The sequence below is a fragment of the Syngnathus scovelli genome, chromosome 16 (genome assembly GCF_024217435.2).
Source record: "Syngnathus scovelli strain Florida chromosome 16, RoL_Ssco_1.2, whole genome shotgun sequence".
Taxonomy (NCBI): domain Eukaryota; kingdom Metazoa; phylum Chordata; class Actinopteri; order Syngnathiformes; family Syngnathidae; genus Syngnathus; species Syngnathus scovelli.
Genome location: NC_090862.1, coordinates 3,846,649 through 3,863,070, shown reverse-complemented (window position 1 = coordinate 3,863,070; position 16,422 = coordinate 3,846,649). Strand labels below are relative to the sequence as shown.

At 39.5% G+C, this 16,422-nt stretch overlaps 1 protein-coding gene across 2 annotated transcripts in view; it reads right to left on the bottom strand.

The window, feature by feature from the left end:
- The window catches only part of cacna1ha (calcium channel, voltage-dependent, T type, alpha 1H subunit a), a 58,996-nt gene that overhangs the window by 20,022 nt on the left and 22,552 nt on the right, over positions 1 to 16,422 (bottom strand). For both annotated transcript variants that reach the window (XM_049744790.2, XM_049744791.2), the window contains 3 exons: positions 1,890 to 2,002; positions 1,359 to 1,492; positions 652 to 749 (listed from right to left, as the gene is read on the bottom strand). In XM_049744790.2, coding sequence (XP_049600747.1) covers positions 652 to 749; positions 1,359 to 1,492; positions 1,890 to 2,002 — 345 coding nt within the window. The remainder of the gene's footprint in view (positions 1 to 651; positions 750 to 1,358; positions 1,493 to 1,889; positions 2,003 to 16,422) is intronic.

Here is a 16,422-nt window from a genome sequence, read left to right as displayed (position 1 = left end):
TGTCACATGCAGTTAGCATCCGATTCAAAAAGACTTGTCATGTGATTCTTTTCATTTTTGATCCCTGCCCATCTATCATCTTCTCTCAAATGACTCACTGCAACGTTCAAATCTGCCTAACAATGACAAGTTCTCATCAAACAAAGACGGTGGTGGCTAAGGGCTGGGAATTCTTGATCTCTTGATGACAATTGAAAACAAAGAAGAATGAGACGGGCTGGGCGGGCGGTGAACATCTGTAAAGATTACGTGGACCTTTGAGGAAACAAGCATTCGGGTCCTTCGGGTGGAAGTGTGCTTGTCTGTGTCTACCCTGACCTTGAGTATGCTGCATGCAAAGCACGAGCTAACCTATATGTCACCCTCAACCAGAAACAACCCCCAACCCCCTTCAGGGAGCTCACACATAACCATGGCTTTAACAATATATAATTTTCACACCGCATTCTCCATGACTGCAGTCAAGACTGTCCCGAAGGCAAACTATTGGATCCATTAAAAGGTTGCAGGTAGGACGTTCGCTGCCTACAGACTAAAAACAAATCTTCATGTGCATGAGATGATTAGATAGCATGAAAAGAAAAATCTGAGTGTAGATTGCGGATTAAAAAAATATCCTGTATTAAATATCACGGAGTTACCAGGACTTACTTGGGACTCTGTTGATGGCCCGTAGAGGTCTCAGTACTCGAACGGTACGAATAGCCGAGAAAGTGGCATTATGTCCATCCAGAGAGTACTCCAACACACTAAGGGCACAGATCCAACATTTTTTTTTCTAGTTTATGCACTTAAAAAATAAACATGCTGACTAAGATAATATTGCTATTATGTATTAGCAGGAAAAAAAGACATGCAAGTGTTGAAGTACCGTATTTTCCACACTATAAGGCGCAACATAAAACCCTCCAATTTTCTCAAAAGCCGACAGTGCACCTTATAATCAGGTGCGCCTTATATATGGACCAATATTGAGCCACTACAGCAGGCGGGTCCAAAGTCCAGCCTGCGGGCCAAATGTATATATCTTATATATGGACAAAGTTTTAAAATGGGCCATTCATTGAAGGTGCGCCTTATAATCCAGTGCGCCTTATAGTGCGGAAAATACGGTAGTTTAAAAAATTGTCTATTGGTATTTATAATATAACTCGGAGGCATAGTTAAAAAAAAAAAAAAAAAAATTACAAAGTCATGTGGATAAACCACAGGGCTCAAAACTGTTTATATCATTTTCTCTTTGGTGTGTAAAAAATTCACACAACATAGCGACAACACAATGTCGCTTACTGACTCACGGGGTGGTTTACAGTTGAAAATTTGCCGGGCATAAAAGAAAAACATTGCGGGAGACGCACCCCGCCATGACGATGACAAAGTCCAGCTGGTTCCACTTGTCGCCAAGGTAACAGTTGTTGCCAAAAATCCCCAGGGCCACCATCTTGATAATCATTTCCACCGCAAAGAAAGCAAATATACAGTCGTCCAATGCCTGATGGGAAAACAGACGTAGCGCAGAAAAAAAAATAACGTTAAAAAAAGCAATTTGCTTTACATATATTGGAAAAAATCTATTATTTTGACTCATTTCAACTTTGCGACATTTTATCAGTGCTTTGATTAATTGGAAATTTCAAAATAAAGTGGGAAAAGATTTTTATTACCTTTCAGCCAGTTTAATATATAATCACTATTTCTTTTTTTTTTTTTTTTATGGCAGAATTGGAAAGTAATGTCTGACCAAAATGGGACATTATTTTTTTTACAGTCACACTAAACTGCTCAGGAATGATTTAAACTGAACCATACAGGGGGAAAATAGTGAATCAATTTAGACTTGACAGAATATTGATTCTTCTCGAAGTTATTTTGGACTTTTTTCAACAAACCTTGAGTATGCGACACCACTCTGACAAGCAGGTGAGATCTTCACAGGGTTGATACATCCCCAAGGTGACGCAGTTGAGGAGGATCACCAACATGGACACGTGCTCGAACCACGTACGGGAAGGAGTTAAGGTTCAAACGTGCAGGAAGTGATACAAATAAAAAATACAGATAAATTACAACTTCATCTTAAATCAAATTGTGAAATGGAGAGATTGTGTCAAAGTGATACAATCTCGCCAGTGTGTCTTGAGGCTAGGAGAAAAATATCATCATTAAAATGGAAGGTCAAAGGCTCCTTCACAAATGAAGGATTTCACTGAATAAAAATGAGAATATTTAAAGAATCGCTTCAATCATTTGCTGCCCTCCTTGTGCTCTCTTTCCGTTAATTTGTTTTTTAAATCTCTGCAATCAACACACACACTCACAAATAAACACATACAATAAATTTCCCTTTAAACGTGTTGGGTTACTGTTTTGGAACATTGAGGCCATTTTTTTTTGCCATAACCAGAAAACACAAATATGACAAAAAATGATTTTTTTTTTCCAGATATTTATATCTGCATGTGATACACAACTTTGAGAATAAGAGAATGATATCACTAGAGTGGAAGCTCAAAGGGAAGCCATGCATGACCACTAAGCGCTCCTTTTCTCGCTTGTTACGGTCGATTTGTGTCTCGGAGAATCTGAACAAATTAGTTCTGTGCCAAAGAGCAGTTCACCGTGATTTTTTTCTCCTGTTATTACGACAACTAATATTTCTAAAGATGCACAAAAAGTTAATTTACCATAAAGTAAACCACTTTATGAGTGGCCGTCATTTAACTCATCCACTCCCATTGACAGCTATAGACGACAAATGTCCATTTGGGACGTCAACACACACACAAACACACACACACGGCTACTGATGAGACATAACAGCGACACCTTTACCAACCTTTTGACACATACGCGCAAAAATACAACATAACACTGGAAAGGTCTCAAAGAATGAGTGCACACACACACACACAGACACACAAATTCAAATGCTAAGCCCGCTCCAGCTGAGCTGTCAGGTCAGCGTCGGTGCACGTAAGAGAGCAGAGCGAAAGACTGCTGAGTGACGACAACAAAGAATCACGTTGTTGTTTGACTGCAGCTGAGTAATAAGAGTAAAGCTCGTGTTTGGTACATTTTAGAACACGCCAAGACAACTACAAAGAGAACAAAGTGCTTGTTAAGACCTGACAAAGTCCGCTTTGAACTTTATAGAGCTGCATGTCTCCAGCTTGGAGCTTCTAAAAAAAAAAAAAAAAAAAACGTCAACTAGATATTGTACTTCCTTAGCTTGACTTTCACCTTTAACCCCTTTTCTCACTCTCCACCATCAAGCACCTGGATTTCTGATCTTTTTTTTTTTACACCCCCAACCCCCCTCGGTTTCCTTTCCTCGCACCTCCTCTGCAATCCATTTAACTGCACCCCTACGCTGTTTCTTTTTTTTTCACGCTCCAGTTCATCCCTCGATCATTAGAAGAGGGCAAACTCAATCTCATGGGAAGCAATGACATCGCCACACTCCTTTTGCTCGGATCGGGTCGTCGCTTTTATTTTATAACCAACAAAAAAAAGTGAATTAATAAAATAGCTTCTCTCATCTTAAAAGGATAATCATGGGCAGAAAAATCACAGTTGGGAAAGGTTACGCAACATGTTCAACTCAGCGCTCGAGCTTCCCATCACTAATTTGTTGATGAGATCAATCTCAGAGGAATACATTGTGATTCATCCGACAAGCAGCAGCTGGCATCGGACCATGTGAGGCTGCGTGTCCTCCTTCTCCCGCTAATGAGCTTGCGTTCTCTTCCATGCTCTCCCGCTCTGAAAACATTTTCCTCCTCCTTCATTGTGTCCTTTCAGGACCATCAACAAGGTCCTCCGCTCTCCTGGTGATGTTTCAATAAAGAGAGTCAACTGTGATTGGATCATTCATCTACCAAGGAGAAAACTTCACAAGAAAAAAAAAAAAAAAAGACAGAATCTGTAATCGCCAATAGTATGGCCAGGACGTACACGCAGCTTCATATCTGCTCATCCCAGAGCAGAAGTCCCCAAAGATGGCAAGAAACGGAAGCTCATAAATCAGCCTGTCCCTGAACTGGCTCCTCTGTCCCTCATCACCTACCTGGCTCTTTTCATCTCTCTATCCCCATCCTCACACCTCCCCGCCTCGCCCGCGACACCCCGGGGAGGAAACCGAAGCAGGCGTGACGCACTTCTACACTAGGATTCCCTTTCTGTCATTCTTTGGCGCTGTGCTGCAAGTTTGTTCCTCTCGTGTTTTTGTTCCATGTTTTTTAAACTAAATGACAGATGACGTGAATACGGAGCGCATGTGTGAGTCGGAAATGTCAAAGAGGATAAAAGAAAGGACAGAACGAGTGAGGGCGATACAGGAAGCCAAAAATAGGGCAGATGCATCTGGTGGGGCCTGCCCTTGTACTGTGGCACACACTGAACACACCTGAATCAGGCGTTCAGCTCGAACTTGAGTCGTTGGCTCCAATGTGACATTTTTGCAGTAAAGTTGAAGACTAACGGCCCCTATTTTCCAGCCAAGAACAAGTCTAGTGAAAAAAGCTGTCTAACTATGCTGAAGGGTGGAATTTTCTTTCTTTTGGTATTTTCGCAGTGACAAATGGGCGTCTGCGCCGTTGTGGGAGTGTATATGTTTTATTGCCGGGCCTAAGGATGCGGCTCCTCTCATTTCCTTTCAATTCAGTGCAGGAGAGGCGCACGGTCTCCATGGCAGAATAAAAAACTTTCTCTGGTGTCAAGTAAATATGCTGAAATGAGAGGCGGAGCTTCATCTCGTCAATCCAATCACTCATCTCATACAAGAAGGTGCTTTGCCGCCATATTGTGGCACATACAAAGAAAAAGGTCTTCTATTTAGACTTGTATGGAACTTGAAAATATATTTACACCGCCTTTTAAATTATTTCTTATGTCATGAAAAGTTTAGAACGAACCAGACAGGATTTAAAACCAATCCTCTTGGAGATCCAATTTAGTCATTACCAGGTGTTGCGTGTGTAAATGATGTGATGTATTGTCATGGTGACAACATGACTACCAAAGAAGACAGTCAGACATAAACATTCTGACTGATTACAGCGATTAGGAAGGCTTCTTTGATTGTGTTATGTTCTCTCTGCGTCTGACACAGTTTCCACAGGATTCCGGTTGCTAAGTAACCAGCCGCAGTCCAAACTGTCCACACTTGGGGAGAGAGAGAGAGAGAGAGCGAGAGAGAGTTGAGGACAGGAACGCAGAGAGTTTTCTTGTGGCTTTGTCGAAGGATTTTTTTTTTTTTTATCTGCATAGCAGCGGCTATATATTCGGATAGTTTCTATCCTCTGTTTTCTTCTTCTGCCATCCTCTTTTCTCTAAACTAATTTCTCACCAATTGTCAGGGGAAAGGGTGGAGGGAAAAAAAATCACATTCCTCCCATTTCCCATCTATTTGTCTCCTGTCCATCCCGTTATTTTTCTTCTAACCTCCTCTCGGCAATCACGTGCACACACAAAGATGGCTTCTTTTAATCCTATTAAATTGTAATATTTCATGGGACTCTCGGGTTGCTTGAGTCTAATTTTGAAAATTGTGCTCCTGCTGTTTCAGTGCAGGCTTTTCAGTGAATTTTCATCGTTGCTCAGGAGCCACACAGCTCTCCAGGGGATTGCACACTATAGTGCTGACCACCAAATATCCCCCCCCACACACACACACACTTTAATGTGTTTCATATCTGTTTGATGCTGCTGACTGCTCTTTTTCTTGCTAGGTTCCACTAGCAATTATCTTGTGTGGCTCATTGAAAATATATGTTAAATGAGAGAAATATTGAGAATCATTAGCAGTGTATTGTTATTATAGGTCTGCAGGAAGAAAAATTATCCAGCTCAGTGACATCACAAAAATATTATTCTTATATATGCCTTCATGGATTTAGTAGGAAATGGGTTCAAAAGTGGAGCACTTAAAACATCACAATTGGACTTTACAGTACGGTATGTTCCGGAAACATGAGCCGCATGATCCAGGTGTAGTTATATATTATTAAAAAAAAAAAAAAAAAAAAGTCCAGCTGCGCCAGACAAAAAAACACGAGGGACACGCAGTACTAAAACATTCTGCACTGCCCTGATATTAAAGTATTTTGGTTTAAGGCATATTATTTTCTAATCAATAATAAATAAGTTGTTTGCAAGTAAACCTTGAGTATGTTTTATATCTTGGAATCAATACATTCTCAAAAAAACATTAGAAATGAGTGATGAGGTTTGAGAGGAAGGAAAGAAAATAAAAAGTGAGGAAATAAATGTGCATAAATATTCATTTCAAATTCTGCCTTTTTCTATGACAAACACACTAATGACCTAAAATTAAAAACACTCAAAGTCCCTCACAAATAAACACAATGAAAAATCAGTACCTAATTGTAGATAAAGCAACCACTAATCCATGAAATTGATCCCAATGAATCACCGCAGCAGAAGGCTTCTTAGCTTTGTGGACTTTTCCTACTCAAGGAAAAAAAAACCTGACATCAGCTTTTAATCTGAACTGCTTTACGGATTTTATTACATTTTCCGTCTAGACGTTGCACAATCATATATAATGTCGTCTCCCATCACATGTCAGTCTTAATACAAAAGCTTTTAGCCCATAATGCAAAACTATTTAACAACATATTTGATTTGACTTTCAAACCGAAAGGATATAAAAAGAACCAAGCCACTTCACTGACTCCATTCCAGGAACCACCTCAGAGCATCAGAAGACAAAATTTAATCACAAGGAAATTATTGAAACAAGCATCTGCTGTATATTGCAATTTTTCATTTCATGAAGTGCGAGGCTGTAAAAAAACACATTACTGAAAAAGCTGTATGGACTCCTAAGGCGCCAAGTGCTATACAACAGTAAATTTTTCACTTCCGTGTTTTTTTTTTTTAACTTTTTATTTGTGCTGCCATTAAAGGTAATATAACACACTGACGTGTCAGATTAGACCGTTAAACAAGATGTAAACACTGATCCCATTAGGGAACATGGGGCGGGTGTGTACATTTGCACCCAGACATCTGCTTTTTATATGACTAAGGAGTCGTCGGGTTTAATGAGATGATGGAGGGAAAGAAATGAAAATTGGGCGCAAACAAACAAAAAAAAAAAGCACAGATTGTAGTAGGAAACTTTTTGAGAGATGTATTAACCCATCGGTGTCAAACTCAAGGCTCGGGGGCCAGATACGGCCCACCGCATCATTTTGTGGCCCATGAAGACTAATTTTGCATGATTAAAATTACAAATTGTCTTAAAAAATAGAGCAAATTTGGTTACCATTAATCTTTTCAAATTATTTTCTTACTAGTCTCTGATTCAAAAACTAGTAACCTATACTGTATGAACTGTATATCAATGACGTCATAATGGTCCTCCGAGGGAAACTATGACCGCGACAAAAATGAGATTGACTGTGCTCACAGGCTATTGCAATACTGCAGCACACTTTTTCTCTCAAAAATCTTTCCGCTTATTTCCTCCAAGCTGTAAAACACCTCCTCTTCATCGCACTCATCCACGCAGCAACATGCACACGCAAATATTGGACAAATTAGTAAAAATGTGCTTTCAGCTTCAACGTGTGCAGCAAAGACAACTTCCTGTTCCGAATCACTTTTCACACAACTGAACTCCCCTTGGAAAATGTGAGGAAGAGCAGTAGAGTGTTAAGAAAGAAAAAAAAAGGAGGCGCTTCATATTCGGGGCAGTGAAGGGCAAGTAGTGTATCCGTAAAAAGGGATAATTGAATTTGAATATATTTTCAGGTTGAGTTACCATGGAAACCACACACTTGCAGAAGATTACTCTGCAAACAAAACTGCATTCTGTCTAGTTTTTTTTTTTTTTCCCTCAAGAGTCTTTGCATGGTTTCTCTCTCAAACCAGCAGGTGTTGATTACAATCTACATCCCAAGGGGAAATTACAACAAGGCTAGTAATTGTTATTAATTATGGTACATGGAATCATCTCAATTAAAGAAACACAATTTCAGCACCGCCCAGGGTTGAACTGTCTGTTAGATTCAAATATAAAGCACGATGGGAGGGAAGATGAACTGGTACAAGTAGTTGGACTGAAAAATCTAATAAACTTGCCTGGTTAATGATTCTAGGGAAATTATGTGATTTTTCTTCCATGATGATTATAATCAATATCCTTTTATGCTTTGTTTATTTTGTTATTTGATTGAAAATGATAATTTATTACATATCATAATATTTCTCATTACTCATGTATCCAATGTGGTCAGTAAAAAAAAAAAAAAAAAAAAAAGACGGCAGCTGCACAGGAAGGACAAGGGTTAATATCCGAGCTGGGTAAACATGTTACTCTGATTGCCGTGACGACCTGATGATTACCTGATGTGAAAGTGGATTTAAATAAATTAAAAAGTAACAAAATTCTAATTCACATAAAGTTGCTATGCAAATTAGATTCCTGGATTCACCCCTTTTATCCTATTAAACACTGGAGAAAATAAAATTAGGCAAAAGTAGTGCTTTGCTGCCATTTTGTAGCATCTACAGCTAGTTCTAAAATATTTTTGGCGTGAGGAGTCAATTACGCATGGAAGAAATTATTGAAGTGAATTGAGGAGCTTTATTTAGACAAAAGTAGTGCTTTGCCGGACATATCTATGTCAATCTGAAGGTATCCGATTACATGTTTTTGTTTTTTTTTAACACTTTATGCCGCTATGATGTTTCGAAGCAAAACACCAAATATCAAATACATGACTTTTATATTATAGAAATAATAAAATTTTAATATCAAAAGTCTTTGCAGATGTAAAAAAGTAATAAATTCATGATGATACTTCACTGCTGCACACAACTTATCTATATTTTACATGCATGTGTTATTTAACTACTTGCGCATTGAAAAGCGGCGAGTCAAATGATTTTTTTATACACAAGTGTGTCTCGAGTCAGGTTTCCATAGAAACAGATACAGTAGTCACTCTGTTGCTGTGAGTAGCAGCAGACAGCCTCAGATCCACTTCTACATGCTGCAAGCTGACGCACCAGGCTGGCAGTCAGATAGTCATCTCTAGTGACACCATGTCATCACACAAGCGCAAGAGATTGCACCAATCTTGTTCACAAAAGCTTCCGTGCAATCAGATCTTAACAAGACCAGGGAAATAGTATAATAATATATTACGCTACGGCTTGATTTTATTTGTTGACCTAATTTCTACACATTGTTGTAAAAAGTCAAATGTCAAACATCATTTCATCAACACTTCTTCAGATCTGTCTCTTGATTGGCTGAAGAAGAGCAACAAAAACAAGCGTCACCGTTGACATTTATGCAGCCCAAGATTCAATTTGACATTATTGGGAAATTCATTATTTCATTTTCAATACAATTTCTAACTCATCTACTGTTGCTACACAATTAAAGCAAATCCATCCATCTAATTATTCTTCTATTTATTAATGAGCTACTTGGAGATGTGCTGTATCAAAGTCCGGAGTGTTAGTGGAGTGCAGAACAATGTGAGAAATATGAAAAAAAAAAAAATACTATTCCCGAGGGTTCTCTGTATTCAAGTCTAAAGGTTGAACATTTCAAAATTCTGCACAACAATGGCTGGACTGAAGATGAAAGAGTTCATCATCCTTATGAACACTTTTGTTTTTATTGAAGTGCAAAGCCAGAAAAAAAAAAATCTGCATTCTGCTCATTCTTTTCCGCCATTATTTCATCTCTTTCATTTCACTCTTAAGCAAACCAAGGCCACCATCCCTTATCGCCTTGCTCTCAGCATTCCTTTCTCCTCCTCATCGTTATCTCTCCTCTTGTCTAAGGGGGCTGCCACATGCTTGAGGAAACCCGACAGAAGACTACAACCCAACTTGACAGCCTCCTGCTGCATGTGCACTTATGTCCCGAAGTGTAACAAAATACACGATTTATGTTTTTCGATGGTACCTCAAAGTATAAACTAGCAAAATATAGCTACAGCTCTTTTTCTCTGGTCAGACCAATTTTAATTTCAATAAATTATGCATGCGGCCGTAGATAAAGAGGAAGAATGGCAGTGATTAAAAGAATCATATTAAGTCATGTGCAAAGGCAAATTGGCATTATACAGCCTGAATATTGATTGCTCATTGCTTGATCAAGTTGGCCGGAAGCACTGTGGCAGCTTGACTAATAACTAACCAGCTGTTGCATACTGTGTAGTTCCACTCCGGAAACCTTTTTATTCTTCATATATTCCCTCTTAAAATATAAGTCATGCTTCTGGATGTTCACTAATGTAATTTGGGAGCTCGGAGATTTACAGGAGCGGTAATTAGCATATTTTCCTCCCACAAAGCGGATCTCCAACCACGCCTGTCCATTCCCCTGCAGCTAACCCTCCAGTGAAATGAAAGGTCAAAGCCATCTCGACCTTAGAGATAAATCAGCTTCCATCAGATCACTCGGAGTAAACATTATGATGCAAACTGGTGTGGGGCCTCAAGTGACGCAACGACATTGGGAAGGTCGATAAAAATTTGTGAGTCTGTTTTGGTGAAACCAGCCATAATATTTTTTGTAATAATTATCATTTAAAATCTGAATTAAATTTTACGAGAAGACATATTGGACTATAAAAGCTGCTTGAAGACCAATCATGTTGTTATTGTCAGTAAACAGCTTTGAGCACATTATCAATGTTTTCAGCTGAGCGTGTATTTGTACACGTGTAAGCTCAGCATGTATTTTATGGTTTAAAGACGATAAGGGAAAGATTGATAGCGATGGTCGTTCAAGCTTGCAGACCTATTACTCTGCTCTCTGCACTTTCTCTGCTTGCCCTCGTCACGAAGTAATTAACCGGGCTTTACTACTATTGCTCTGGTGTGGAGGCTTTTTTAAATTTATTTTTTTACTTAACATCAGTTTTTTGCACTGAATATTTTTTGCAAAAATTGCCATTAGACACAAAAGAACACGATATTCCAACATTTATTATTATTATTATTTTTTTTTAGCACTCCATCCCCAAGAGCCATTGTTCTTTGGGTCAGGCCGCAGTTGTAAATAAGAACTTGTTCTTAATTGTTTGTAAATAAAGGTTAAATTAAAAAAAATTAAAAAATTCTCACGTCTGCTGTACAACAGGAAGCCTGACATTATTTTAAATACCAAACCCACACACCACCTGATATGAATGATTCAGAAAAATGCAAGGTACGATAAAGCAAACATTTTTTTTCACACATGAGAGAAACACACACACAGACACACACTCGGCATGGCTCACCGTGTCAGTTACCAAATTAGGCAATAATATGCAAGGTCTCCCAAACATCAAGATGTGAGGAAAGCCTCATGGCATACTTTGCAATAAATATAAGAGGTTAGAGCTGTCAGTACAGCAGAGGAGTCAGTGTGATGCATTGATGAGGAAGAAGAAAAAAAAAAAAAAAAAAACACAAGCCTATCCCAGCTTGACTTTGGCAGGAAGATTTCAAGTCCAAGCCTCATAAGCGCCTGGCAAACGAGCTCATCGCTCTTCACCCATGCTGCCAAATATTTAATACATCTTGTAAAATTAATAGATCGGAAATTAAAGTTGTGCATTATCATTATGGAGTACCTTCTGTAGCATATGCGAGTGTGAATGCGCCAGTTTCTTTTTTAATTGACGTTTTGGGCATTCTGCCTAGCAACAAGTAAACACCTACTAAACAGGATACTGTGATCATGTTTGTTGATCCACAAAATGTTATCCAGCTGTTATCCATATTCAAAACTTTACTAAAAAAATTACTGAGGATAAGTAAACTAGACCAAGTATGCCAATTTACCATGAAGCTAGAAACCTGGATTGGCTGCAGGGTGATGTTCTAAAATTGCGAGTCCAAATGTGCAGCTCCTTTTGAACTAACAGCATGAAGATCTTATCTTTGGATTTTAGTTTTTATATGGTTTCTTTGCATCATCTCTGATGCTCGGGGCATATGCGAGTTTACCTTTTGCATAACGAGACACATATTTTTGTGTCTCCTGAATGCTCACATAGTCAAATGTGTTCTGATCTGTTTCTAGGGGAGCATCCCGATAGTGTGCACCTCATCTGCCTGTTCAATTTCTTACTCAAGACCTTGAACCAGAACGAACCAGAACAGAGCTTAGTGCGGGGGAGGTCTGTCACTCACGCTCATGTTAAGCACTTGCTTGCTGAGAAGCTAAGCAGCGTACAAACAAGCAGCTGAAGGTAGTTTTGTATCATGTGATCAAAATAGTTACACAAGTCAAACAAAACAATCTACGTAAGATTTTAAAATACTGTCCAACATGCTGTGCCGCAATTTTTTTTTGCTTAATTTCCCGTAGGCCTCCAAGCAATGCTTTATTGCTGATGCACATTTTCACGCCACTTTTGACCATTCATCACAAAACTGTGAATAAAAACACAACTATTGTTGTTATAGCTTCATCATCCCAACATAAACTTTTCAAACCGGCAATAAATCCAAGTGATCACCAGGTTCAAGCGCTGACATGAATCAAACCGGTGATTAAGATTGTGTTACAATAATAATGAGAATAAAAATAATGACAAAATCACCAAGGCATAGCAATTGTGAATTGGATTCCTCCACGCTTGCTGCGTACAGTCATTCATCATATAGCGACGGGGTCTTATCTACTCAACGGAAGAGGGGACCCGGCCATTTTTTTTTTTTATAGGTCATATGTCCCCCGCTGAAATTTTCAGCATTGTTCCTACGCCGCCTCTGGTGACTCTCACTTTGTTCAAACGATGTTTTGTTGAGTGAAGCGGACCCTCAACACACAAATTAGAAATAGCCAACCTCAGCTACTTGAACCAAAGTCCGTTTTTTTTTTTTTTTTTTTTAATCACATCCTGCACCCCGCAAACACTCGAGCTGGGTCAGCTGCTTCGTGACACTCTTTAATCTCGCTCAAGTGCATATTTGTGTAATTGTGTGTGCGCGAAAGGAAAAGTGTCTCAATATGTGTGTGTATTTGTATGAACTGTGTTAATAGAGGTCCATTAGAGAACAGACAGGGGGCCACTGAGAGCAACGTTTCTTCATTAAAGCCTAACTGACATTTAACAAGAGTTAGATACACACAGACACACACAAGTACACAAATAAAAAAATTAAAATATCATGGCGTTAACTAAATGTTTGTCTAACTGCAGGGTGGAAGACGAATCCAATCGCATCGACTCATTTGTCTGTGTGTATGATTGTGTTGACACAAACAATGCCAGGTTCGATCCGAACCGCAATGGAGGAACGCTGATTGGTTCTCACATCAATAACACTCACACAAGGGGGTCGATGCAAACACTCTGGAATTAATAATCTTAAACTGATGGGGATTGTTTAGTACCTGAAATTGTGATTCATTGTAACGCAATGTAAATTTACCAAACGAAAAAGTACGATGCGGCAAAACACTTTACTTTTGTTTGTATAATATAATCAGATGAGTGCAAACAACAAATTGGATGGAAAATAGATTTTTTTTTTTTTTACTAAAAACTGCATTTGTCAAAGATTGGTCTGTTATTATTATTATTATGTGTTCCAAAGGCAAAATATTTGAAATGGCTGTCGTGGGCCGTTATTATTATTATCATCATCATTATTCTTCTTATTCTGCGTTCCTTTTATTTTGGCAAAGGCAAAATATTTGAAGCGGCTCTCATAAAAAATAAATGTTGACTTATTGAAGCATGGTTACACACATTCTAGATAGCTCCCACCACCACTTTGCAACAGTGCGCACCAGCGCTGTTCTGTTGCCTAGTAACCAGGTAGACTTTCTAGTCCAGCATCTTTACCAAGATGAACCAACTGTCCTAGACTGCTCTCTCTACCTCTCTTGCTCTCACAGTTCTCTCTCTCTCTCTCTCGCATGTTTGAAGTTGTTTGAAATTCATCGGACGCGCTTCTTCACCATCAATAGCCGTCATGCTCAAAGTCAGACCTCCTTGTTTCATTTGGCACAAAACCACACACCAAAATCTGCATTTCTCACTGCACTCACTCGCTCCCGCGGAGGTCGGCCCATTTTGTAGACAAAGCAGAGACACGTGCTGCGGAGAGTAAGAGAAGCTGCAGTTTTCAGAAGTCTCGGGAGACGCACTTAAGTATTCAGCAATATGCATTATTGGTGCACTGTGAGAGCTTCTCTTGGACGCTCATGCGTAAGCTTTTATAAAGCCAACCCGGTTTAAGGTACAGGGAAGACACTTATATTTCACATATCGTAAATAAAACAGATTTAAGGAGGATTTAGAAAGCATGACCCGTAAACTTTGCTATTTTTATTTTATAATCATTTTTGGAATGAACTTTTGTTGTTGTAGTTGACTCAAGCTGAAATATTGCAGTGTTGCTTCTCGCACACACACACTGGTGTGCTGTCAGCATTGCCATGACAACATAGTGCTGGATGTTGATGGGTTCCCCAGATCTTTTATTTATTCATCCATCTCTGCATTACTTGCTCTCAACCCGACACACACACACGATGTGGATATTCACACACGTGCAGCCACTCCCACACGTGCCCCCATTGGGTTGCAACATCAGCTGACTCCACCAGAACTTCTGACATCTTGAAACGTCAAAAAAAAAAAAAAGAAAAAGGGCTATAACAGACTGCCTCGCTCTATATTCATTTCTATCATAATAACCATCAGACAGTAATGTGATGGGCAACATGGCGGACGGGGCTGCTGCGTTATTCATTGTTGTGGGGGAATCTCAAATGATCACAAAAACTCATTAAGACCGCAAATGTGACCTAAAAACATAACTGAATATTAAACAGCCTCTTGATGATACAAAAATAGTAAAGAGCTTCAGGCAAGGTTTCGCTCATGAACCTTGACCCTGTCATTTTCTTCTCAACACATGAACTTCTTTTTTGGTTAATTATTTAAGGATCCCCAGTTAGGGAGTATAAATGTGTACCTGTGTAACGCCTGGAGACGCCCCGCACTTAATTACTCTTATCCACCTAGAGAAGACTTAATCCCAATGCTTGGTTGCCTCTGCCAGCTCATGCCAAGTTAATTAAGAAACAAGAAGGATCATGACAAATGACTTGAGTTTTCCAGCTTGTCTGTATTTAGTCACCCTAGTTTGGAGTCACGAAAAAAAAATTCAGTATGCAGCTTGCAATATTGAAAAGGGGGGAGGTAAACATGCATAACGGATCTACTCCCTTATGTGCAAGCACGAAAATAGATCCACAAGTGATTTGATGCATTTGCAGTCAACACTCACGCAGCAGCAAAAGAACAAAGACATGAGGGGAGGGGGTGAGGGGGGGGGGGCAAACAAAGCCAGCACACGGTACCAGCTGCAGCTTTTTTTTGGAGTGTAAGGAAGAGGAATTGTTATGTCTTGAGACAGGTAGCAGAAAAAAAAAAAAAAAAAGAGGGCGCCATCATCATCATCATCAGTCCAGCCTGTCATTTGTTGCTAGTATTCCCGCATTGGCCAAAATATTAGGAACACCTGTTCATCAAAACAGTATGATGCAACACCAAAAGTAAACATACAAAAAAAGTTCATTCCAAGTCGGTGGTCAACCTGATGGATTGGTTCCGTTTGTTGTCGAAATTGGAAATGGATTCTATCTCGGAATCGTGGGCCGGTCTCTAAGGGAAATAAGTAAATGCCCCGAAAGATACCAGCCCACCGGGCATCTGCCCTGTATGCCAGATGGCCACTTCTGCAAATACTTTATCCATGACAAATCAGTTTTCGAGTCAAACGCGATAAATTGTTGAAGTGGCCCAACAGTGAGTACGAAATTAAGGCGTGGCCATAAAATCCCTGATGACATCGTGCTAAATTATCCATTAAATCAGTGTGTTGTGTAACAGTCGGTTATTGGATGAATCCAAAGCAGAACATGGCCAACCTGGCTTGTCTGATAGTATCAGGGCAGCAGGACGGCCGGTTCAGCTGGTGACAAGCGATGCATGTCTCACGGGTGGCAGATGTCTGTCTACAGCTGCTCTCACAGCAGCCATGTATTTTATCAGCGACAAGCACACAGAGGGAGCAGAAAAAAATATCCGAAATTGCACAAATAATCTTCCGTTGACCTTTTTACTATAAATGATTTTTTTTAAGTCTAGCAAGTGAACCACGATATCAGTCAGCGACCTGTCTGACTATTTTAAATTATGAGTGCACTTGGGCAACTCGATATCTGACTCTGTCAGATTATCCTATGAATTGAAACAGATGCTCCTCCCAGGTTGACCTTTCACCTCCGATACTACTGGCTCATGTATCCTGTGATGAACTGCAACCTAGCTCAGCAGTTGTGAAACAAGCGAACCTCCTTATTTTAATTAGCCAAGTGTTTTCCAAGTCAAATGTGGTGAAGAATGTTAAAAATGC